This window comes from Pundamilia nyererei, unplaced genomic scaffold, assembly GCF_000239375.1.
Source record: "Pundamilia nyererei isolate P.nyererei 1_Seehausen unplaced genomic scaffold, PunNye1.0 scaffold00074, whole genome shotgun sequence".
Taxonomy (NCBI): domain Eukaryota; kingdom Metazoa; phylum Chordata; class Actinopteri; order Cichliformes; family Cichlidae; genus Pundamilia; species Pundamilia nyererei.
The window spans coordinates 1,408,941-1,418,689 of record NW_005187475.1 but is presented as its reverse complement, the minus strand read 5'-3'; the positions used below and the strand labels follow the sequence as shown (position 1 = coordinate 1,418,689).

Genomic DNA, 9,749 nt, shown 5'->3' with positions numbered 1-9,749 from the left:
TTGCCGGCATGTTTGGAAATTATGGTGCACATCATAAAATAGCGGCGGTGACTTTGCTGTGCTGTAAGAGGAGAGAAATGAGGCTGAAGACTGGTGACAAACTGGTGCCAGTTCTCCCCCAGCCCCCACCGCTGCTCTCGCTGCCATGACAACTAACCCGCACTCTTAGCATGGAAATTTCTGTGTGTGTGAGAGAGTATGTGCACACATGACCGTGGTAGTATTGTGTGGTTCCTATGGTGACTGTGTTACCGCAGCAACTGCTCGTGTAATTGTGATGAACCCCTAAACTATTTCCCCCCTCTGCATCCCTCTCTCCCTCTGTTTTGTAACTGTCTGCTCCCTCTTCTGCTTTACTTCCTTCCTCCTCTGGTGCCTCCTCCTGTTCCTCTGCTTCACCCCGATTTATATAACACGCTGTAATGGTGGAAGGTCAAGAGGAAGAACGTGCTGCCCGGATAGGAATGATCTGGAACTGATGTTTTAGCTTCTTTGACATCATGCTGAAGTCTTTTCAGCCATTCTTAGCTGCTTATCCAGGTGAAGGTCACCAGACATGTAGCCAGTCCATCATCAGAACCTTCTTTCTGTGTCTGCCATGGACTGTATATAAAAGATCTGTAAGGTCTGTAAAGGGAAGCCAATGATGACCAGCAGGGGGCGATGCTGACCACTGCCCCACATATGTAGATGCAATATTAAAAACCGTGAACTCTTTAAAGTTAAAATAAAAAGGTTTCGGCCTCAGGGGCATCACACTGCCTGACAGGTGACGGGTTTGAACAGTTAAAAAAGACTTCCAGGCGATATAAACTACAATCGAAAAGCACAGCTGTGTCTCTGTTATTAAATACTAACAGAATAAAGTGTGTGATCTGCTCTCACTGTTATCCACAGTCAGTCTTTACAGTGTAACACTGATCAATCACATCCAGCTAAGCAGATCTGCTTTTTTTTTTTTTACATAAAGCCTGAAATGTTGCCTGAGCTGTATCTGTCACAGCAGGCCTGGCTGAGATCATTTAAACATCTCAGCAGGCTGAACTGTAGCAATGAAGAGAAGGAGGAGGGTAGTGGAAGAAGGTGAGGTGCTCGGCTGTAATAAGAAGTACGAGTGGAGCTGATAGAGGCTGATCAGAGGGCTGGAGCAGTAATCTGTCTCACACTGATAGCCTCTCCCAGAGTCTGACACACTCTCTCCCCCTCACAGTCGCTTTCATATGTAAAGGAAGCTTCAGGCACTCATGTGACAGGATTTCTGTGTGCTCGTTGGTTCTTCTTGGAGGAAAAGTTAACTCTTTCTTTTGTACATTAAAATCTTCACAACTAATGCTATTTTTAAATGATTGTGTTCGGTGTGGTTTCAGAATGAATCAACTTAATAAAAACATTTGAACTGTTATTATTAGATGTAACTTTCTCTTGGTGATCTGTTAAAATAATCCAGCTTTGCAGTTTACAGTTTAAAATCCCAAAAGTATTGTTATTGATCTTTATTAGTCTATAGATGTTCTTCTACTGGGTTTCAACTTCTTTTACTCCTTCCTTCATGCCTGCCGCCCTCTCGCCATCTCTTTTACTTTCTATGCAGGGGATTATCTTCACAGTAGGGGTTTGGGGTCTTTAATGGAGCAGGAGATTCATATTACGCACCGCTTGTGGTTTATGTGTCAGTATGTTGGGTTGACAAAAAGAGCTTTTAGGTCAGATCCACTAAGATTAAACGATGTTGGTTGGCTGAACACGCTGTCTTTCTCCATCGCTGTTTATGTTTTGGTATGTTTAAATTAAAGAGTTGAAAAACGATCCACATGCTTATATCACTGCTCTTAACCAGATGTTAAATAATCAGTGCGCACTGTGTGTTGATTTGACCTGATATTCTGGTATCTTTAGGAATTTATAATCTACAAATCTTCTACTTAAGTTATGTGGACACATTCACAAAGCTGTGTAATGATGTCACTGGAGGGACGACTCATTTTGTTGTGAAATATCTGAAAGCTTGCAAAAGGATGCACAACTATCCTGGGCTTAAACATGCACCCGGCTGGTATTGTTGCTGTTGCCAGCAGATATGCTCTGTGCTGTCTGCAGTGAGCGAGTGATGCTGTGCTTCTTGAGTCTCCACAGCAGGTTTGTAATTTAGAACAAGCTAAAATTGGATGTTGTTTCGAGTGTTTGTAGTTGCAAATGTTGCTTGAAAACAGCATGAAAAACATCTCAGCTCTCAGACAGCTCCTTTATTCCAGTTTGACAGAAAAGTCTCAAACTGCCCCTGAATCAGTTCACACTGATTATAGCAATGTTAGCTCATACTGTCGTGTGCGTAACATGGATCGGTAAAGATGCAGTGATCAGGGATTTCTTTTTCCCTTTACCTCCTGTTTGCTCGCTTGTTTTCTCCGCTCTGCCCTCTGGGATTTTTTAAAGAAGGGGGCCGGCAGTAAATCTTAATTGAGGCCAAGCAGACAGACAGCCTAAATCCCACAATCCCCAGCTGTGCATCTGTGCCCCCCGCTTTCTCTCTCACACGCACACATGCACACAGTTACATGTAGTGACAGTGATCAATGACATACACTCTTCATGCACACATATGCTGAGACCTTCAATGCTGACATTGCACATCACTCGGACTGGTTTCTATGGTAATGAGAAATCTGGTAGCTCTCTGGCCGACTGAGCTTACGCTCACAAGCAGGTGACCCCGCCCCCGTCTGTGAGACACGTCTGGAGCCCGAGGCAACGGCTCCACACTGTCACAGAAACGTTCTCATGTAGTCACATTTTATTGAGGTTAGGCTGCAAAAATGATGGCGGTTTAACGTCACTTTGATTGTCGATGATGACTAAAGAGCAGATTACAGCTGTTTCACACCCCACCTCTTCATTTCCTGTTTTATATGCGATTACAGACGTTCTCCCATCATGCCTCGGTGTGATATTCCTGTTAGAGGATATTGGATGGGTGAATGTTTGCGCAATTTTGGATGGAGAGAGGAGGACAGGAGGAGGAGGAAGAGGGTGGGGACGTGCGACAGGCATGGCTGAGCAGTATCTGTTGTCATGGTTACACAAAGGTGCATTCACCATTGTAGCGAGGAAGACGAGTCACTGCACACAGCTTCCTTCACTTCTTCTAGTCTATCGTTGTTTCCTCATCCTCTCTTTTCCCCCCCATCTGTAACTTTGCTTCCTCTCGCCCACTCCTCTCCTTCATTAGTAATTTCATCTCTCATCTTCTCCAGTTCTCTGTTTCCTGTGGAGTAGAAGTGAGGGAGCCACATTTAGCAGCAGGAGCCATATTCAGAAAGCTTACGTTTGTAGTTTTTGAGGTTGTGAAGTATTAAGACGTTCACACGTATAGCTACAGTAATGTGAAGCCTTTTGTCAAAACTTAATGAAACCAATGTTGTCACACTCTTGGAAGGAAAAAAGCCTAATCTCTCTTTCTGTGTCAGGCTGAGATATTTCTATAGAGAGGATAAACCAGTGATTACAGTACTAAATAAGGGCATTTAGACTGAGAACAACACTGAAAGGAAAATGAAGCAGTGGCTACAAGAGAGTCAGTGCAATCAATAAAGAGCAGAGCATATGATGAACAGTTGATAAGGAAGGACTATTGTCACCAGACAAACAGAGTCTGTGCTGGACATTGGTGTTATTGTCCTCTTTCTAATCAGTCTTTCTTTTCTCTTATTCTGCCCCCCTCTCTGTCACCCCTGGTCACCCTCTTACCTCACCCAGGCGGCTCTGATGGGTGGTACCACCATGGTGATGGCTCTGGTTCTGCCTGAACAACACTGCTCCCTGCTGGACGCCTACGAGAAGTGCAGGGCTCTGGCCGATGCCAAGGCGTGCTGCGACTACGCTCTGCACGTCGGGCTGACCTGGTGGGGACCAAAGGTAAATTTAAAAAACATACCACCAAAGAGCTTGGAATTACGTTGGTAGCATATATCATTATTTATTTTTGTGCTCTTCTGGCGTTTATCATCGTTGAATGAATAATAACGCAGCCAGCCGTTTGTGGGTGAAATGTGTAATGACCTAGATTAAACCCGCACAAGAACTGGGTTAACACACGTGCTCAGTGGGCACATTAGGCAGATTCTATGAGTCAAGGTGCCTCATTCAGCCTTTGGCTTTAATGTCTGTCCTACATCATCTGCTGACTTTGTGCATGTGCCCAATCTCATTGCATATTGTTAAACGTTTCATGCCAGAATGAGGTTTAATACAACACCTGTCCAGCAGAAAGCTTTGACTGGTAGTCATTCTTGTTTAAAAAATGTCAACACAATGTTTCTTAACACATTTCAGGGTGTGTGTGGTAAAGAGAGAGGACACAAAGGCAGAAAAACAAGGGCGAGCCAGTATCTGGCTAAAAATACCCACGAAACAATAACCCAACAGAGCTTGGGCAGAGAAAGTGAGCCTGGGCAGACCTTCCAACAAAGACAAACTTGAAGACAGATAAGACAGGGGACTAATTACACAAAAACAAGCTGAACACCAGTGAAAACAAGCAGGGCGGGGCAGATAATAATAAAGGAGGGCAAAAGAAAAGAAAATCAAACTAACACAACACAAGAGAGAAAACTGACTATCAAAGTAAAACAAGGACATGAAGTCTTAATTTATACTTTTATTTATACTTATTTATACTTTGAATCTATGTCGAGTCTGCATGGTAGTCTATCCTAGTGTCCAAAACCGCCATCACCCAAAGAATGGTTGGCAGAAGGTTTCTCTCTTTGAATTGATTTGGACAATGATGACAGAGGTAGCTGAAAATATGTAGGAGAAATTGAGCTAGTCACTAAAACGCTGCATCAGCACGACGTGTGGTTGCAGTTCTAGTGGAAGTGATGTTACAGCATAGCTTTTTCAGAGGGCTTTACCATACAGTGGATGATCTACAGCATAAATTAATCCAAATGTATAAATCCTGATTAACACTAAACAAGGTGTCAGAGAAAAGGAAACAAAGACACAGAGGCCGGGTCCACAGACAAGGAAACACTGCAGAGAGAAACAATAACAGGAGAGAATAATAATGATAATGATAAAAAATACTCAAACTGTCATGAGCTGTAAAAGTAGATTAATCATTATGGAAGGAAGTAGTTTTGCTCCTTTCATCAATACTCCATCATGACTATGACGTGACCTTTATGGCCCATTCACCGCAGCACAGTTCAGCATTTTAAACACTAAACTGTCTAGTTTCCTTTTACTGCTGTTTGAGTGAATGAAATGGATTCTTCTCAGCGGGGCTGTTATAGTCACCAGTGTAAAGGCAGTGTGATCTCATTGTGGCAGGTTTCCAAGCTCATTTCATGCCCCACAAAACAAACACACACACACACAGTTTCTCTTTCACTCCATGCCCACATTCCCAATGCCCGATGCACTAACTGCCTTTACATATATAAGCTGAAGCTTTGCAAGCACTGAACTGTAATCCAGAAACATGACTGCTGACCCTGAGACCTCTGAATCGTCCTTAGGTGCGTAATGAGATGGAGACCCTGGTGAGGGAACATGGAGTGAACTCCTTCCAGATGTTCATGGCCTACAAAGACATGATGATGCTGCGGGATTCAGAGCTCTACCAGACTCTGCAGACCTGTAAGGACATTGGTGCCATTGCCCGAGTCCACGCTGAAAACGGAGAGCTGGTGGCCGAGGTGCAAAGACAAATTTTCTTTTCCTTTAACGTCGAAGTGAAATCACAAACCTGTTTTAAAATGAATGTGTTTGTGTTGTTAGGGTGCCAAAGAGGCTCTGGATTTGGGCATCAGTGGGCCGGAGGGAATAGAGATCAGTCGACCAGAGGAGGTAAATATGCAGTGGACAGAGGGGTGGGGGGTTTCAGGAGGTAGCGGTCGTATCCTAATCTAAAGGTCAGAGGATCAATCTGCTCCTGCAGTCTACATTGGCACTGAACACTTGGACTTACGCCCAACACATCCATTAGAGTGTGAGCGGGCGTGATATTAGACTAATGTGGGACTATGTGAATGTGGCTTGTAGTAAAAACTCTTTCTAGTCTGATGTGTGAAAAAGCACTGATAAAAGTCTAAAACATAACAGTGGAAAATAAAAGTATTTTCCTTGATGTTCCCTTAAAATGCTGATAAAACCTAATTTTGAATATTCAGTAGAAATATTTAGGGATCTTTCCTATAAATGTAAAACAAAACCAAGTAATCATTGTGGCCTTGAACTTTTTTTTTGTAAGATATTTGCAATAAATATTAAAATGTTTATTTATTAAAGTTGTTATTTTGTGATTTTACTCTGTCTTCTTGTCTGCAGCTGGAGTCTGAGGCCACTCACAGAGCCATCACCATCGCCAACAGGGTAAAAACATTTTAATATCCAGTCTGTATGCAGTTATTGATAAGTAATTAAAGGACTGATTAAAATCTTTTGTGTGACCACAGGCTCGCTGCCCAATCTACCTGGTAAATGTGTCCAGTATGTCTGCTGGTGATATGATCGCTGCTGCTAAGATGCAGGGTGAGCTTACTGCCCGATGAAGACAAACTAACAGTCACCGTGACGATGGAGAGGATGAAAGCTGACTTTTCTTCACTTTTTATAATTTCAGGTAAGGTGGTCCACGGGGAGACTACAGTTGCTCACGCAGTGTTGAATGGGATGCAGTATTACCACCAGGATTGGGCTCATGCCGCCGCCCATGTCATCGTCCCTCCGCTCCGCCTCGACCCAAACACACCCAGCTACCTCATGGGCCTGCTGGGCAAGTATGTGTGCTGCACTCACATCAGCATGCTGTACTGCTTCGAGTAAACTGATCGCAACAGCAGCTCAGTGACCGGCAAAGGTGCCGTGGATAAAAACGCTCCTCTAAACTAAACGTTGATATCTTGTTTCCTGTTTCAGTGACAATCTGAGCGTGGTGGCATCAGAGCACCGTCCGTTCAGCACCAAGCAGAGAGCTTTGGGCAAAGAGGACTTCACCAAGATCCCTCATGGAGTGCCTGGAGTCCAGGACAGGATGAGCGTCATTTGGGAGAGAGGAGTGGTACGTACACACGTCAAACGCACACATAAAAACCTGAGATCAGCCATGAACCACACAATTTATCATCCACAACCAGTGGATGTGGAAGTTCTTAAGTCTGTTTTGACACCATGTTGGTAAGTCTTAGTTTTCTGCAGTTAAACAGAAATAAAACTTACTCATTAAGTTTTGTTTCTGTTTATAAAACTTAATGAAAAGTTTGAAGCTTATCATAATATGACAAGCACTGGCGATATCTTCTACCATTAGCATCCACATGAGGCTCAAAGCTTGTATCAGTTACTGTGCCAAGATATTTCCTCTACTCCACAAACTCAACAGTCTGAGAGATTGCTCAGTTTTTTTCCAGCTATTTGCAATAAAAATTAAGTATTTCTCCAGTGAATGAACTCATACTGCACCATCTTGAACTGCAGCTGGTGATGGATGTCCATGTTCTGCTCTGAAGCCTCTATGAGAAAGACCACTTTACCAGCACATGAAATAGATCTTCTGCTCTAGCTAGAGTGGCCATGCAGCTCTCAGCTGATCTCCAGAGCACCATCCAAGACCTGGAGTTGGAGTTTGTCCAATACTGGGATGAGATTTTCTCTGGGGAAGCAGCTGAATGACATCATGGTCTACCACAGTAGCGACAGAAATAAAGACGTTTTGTATGATCGGATGGGCTTTCTGTATTTTTAAGGTTACAGGGAAAATGGATGAGAATCGTTTTGTGGCGGTGACGAGCTCCAACGCTGCAAAGATCTACAACCTGTACCCGCGCAAAGGCCGCATCATCCCCGGGGCTGACGCTGACGTGGTGGTCTGGGATCCAGATGCAACAAGGTACACAGCTGTAAATAAACAGGAATCACCTTTATTACTGGACTCAGCCCGAAGCATAGGGACACACATCCATCACTTTCTGTGTGTGTGTGTGTGCAGGACAATCTCTGTGAGCACTCAGGTGCAGGGCGGAGACTTCAACCTGTACGAAGGGATGCGTTGCCACGGCGTCCCTCTGGTCACCATCAGCCGGGGGCGTTTGGTGTGTGAGAACGGCGTGTTCATGTGCGCCGAGGGGTCCGGAAAGTTCTACCCGCAGCGCACTTTCCCCGACTACCTCTACAAGAAGATGGTGCAGAGGGAAAAGGTGCGTTCACTGTCATCACTTTATTAACACTGATTCCAAACCTGCCTCCGTGTGTTGTGAGTGTTTCCACTGATAATTAAAACTCCAGGGCAGGACAGCGAGATCCAGGCTGAGCTCTGCTGTGTCAGCTGACAGCAAACCTGCCACAAACACTCCCATCATGATGTGACTGACTCCACCGATCTGACAGCCCATATAAAGGATTTAATGCTCCCTGTGGAAGCCAGCAGTGTGTTTTCCTGCTGCTGCCCCTGTCTGTGAAAGCCCCCCATCCCAGCCTCTCTACTCTGTTTGCTTTTAGACCTTTTTATCTCAATTTATTTAAAAAACTTGTCACAAAAGTACAGAAACTGTTTTTATAAGAACTTATATTTACAGTTCAGTTCAATTTCAGGTAGTTTACAGAGTGAGTATGTTCATTTCTAGTTTCAGAACACATGTTTTAGTACAAATAAAAGTACTTGTGCCTTTTAGTTTTAGTTTTTATTTCATTTTAATGATTTTTGTGAGTGCACAAGATCTTTTTATTTTTTCTAGTCAAGCTTTTATTTTAATTCCAGTTTTTTTCACACCTTGTTTTAATTTTGTGCTTCTTCAGTGGAATTTAACTTGGTTACTTACATGTAACAAATTTTAATCAGTATCAATCTTGCAGCAGCAGCTCAACTGGCTGTTATTATTAGGTTAAAAATGGCTAAACATCCTAATCTTACCTCTCACCTCATCGTGTTTCAGACTCAGGCTTACAAAGGGGTGGACAGGGATCCGTACTCTGGTGATGTGGCCAAGGTTGCGAACACCATGAAGAAGGAACTCGGTTTGGGCCCCATAGATGGAGAGACGCCCAATAAAGCCTGCGGTCGAGTGCACTCCGGAATCCGAGACCTTCACGAGTCCTCTTTCAGCCTCTCAGGTGAGCTGTAATAAAATCGTCCTTGATTATGGTGACGTTACACCGAAGTCCTCGATCAAATTTAATAGTCCGTACGTGTTTTTCCTTTCAGGGTCTCAGGTCGACGACCACATCCCGAAGAGGTCCTCGGCTCGGATCCTGGCCCCTCCCGGCGGCCGCTCCAGTGGTATCTGGTAACCGCTGGTGTTGGAGCTTCATCCGTCCGAGCCGCCGTTTTTTTGTACATTTCTGAACAACCAGAAAAACTGCACTGATTTTCAATCACAGGATAAAAAGTAAAGATGGCAAAAAAATTTCAAGCACGCGTCTGTGATTGGTGACGAAACGCCGATGATCAGAGATTCTAATCTGTGTCTTAATTGGAGCGACTGCTCTGATCGAAGGGCTGTCTCTGGATTTAAATTGTTCTGCCAAAATCGAGCTGATCATACTAACTCTGATAAAGTCCGCTCATTATCACCCTGCCTGTATCGTAAACTGTGAAATGTCAAAACCAGTACAGTTTTTGATGGTTAGAACTGAAGTGATGTCGACCGAATTATTTAAAACTGTATCTATTACACCCCCGTCTCTCACACACACACACACACACACACACACACACACACACACACACACACACACACACACACACACAC

The 9,749-nt window shown here is 43.9% G+C and overlaps 1 protein-coding gene across 1 annotated transcript in view; it reads left to right on the top strand.

Moving 5' to 3' along the window:
* LOC102210252 (dihydropyrimidinase-related protein 5) overlaps nucleotides 1-9,700 on the top strand; it is a 23,380-nt gene extending 13,680 nt beyond the window's left edge. Inside the window, exons 4-14 of the mRNA XM_005737241.1 lie at nucleotides 3,754-3,912; nucleotides 5,520-5,699; nucleotides 5,782-5,850; nucleotides 6,331-6,375; nucleotides 6,459-6,534; nucleotides 6,626-6,782; nucleotides 6,922-7,063; nucleotides 7,749-7,891; nucleotides 7,991-8,198; nucleotides 8,934-9,111; nucleotides 9,203-9,700. Of these exons, the coding sequence (XP_005737298.1) occupies nucleotides 3,754-3,912; nucleotides 5,520-5,699; nucleotides 5,782-5,850; nucleotides 6,331-6,375; nucleotides 6,459-6,534; nucleotides 6,626-6,782; nucleotides 6,922-7,063; nucleotides 7,749-7,891; nucleotides 7,991-8,198; nucleotides 8,934-9,111; nucleotides 9,203-9,288 (1,443 nt within the window). The 3' untranslated portion in view covers nucleotides 9,289-9,700. The remainder of the gene's footprint in view (nucleotides 1-3,753; nucleotides 3,913-5,519; nucleotides 5,700-5,781; nucleotides 5,851-6,330; nucleotides 6,376-6,458; nucleotides 6,535-6,625; nucleotides 6,783-6,921; nucleotides 7,064-7,748; nucleotides 7,892-7,990; nucleotides 8,199-8,933; nucleotides 9,112-9,202) is intronic.
* The last annotated feature ends 49 nt before the right edge of the window (nucleotides 9,701-9,749 follow it).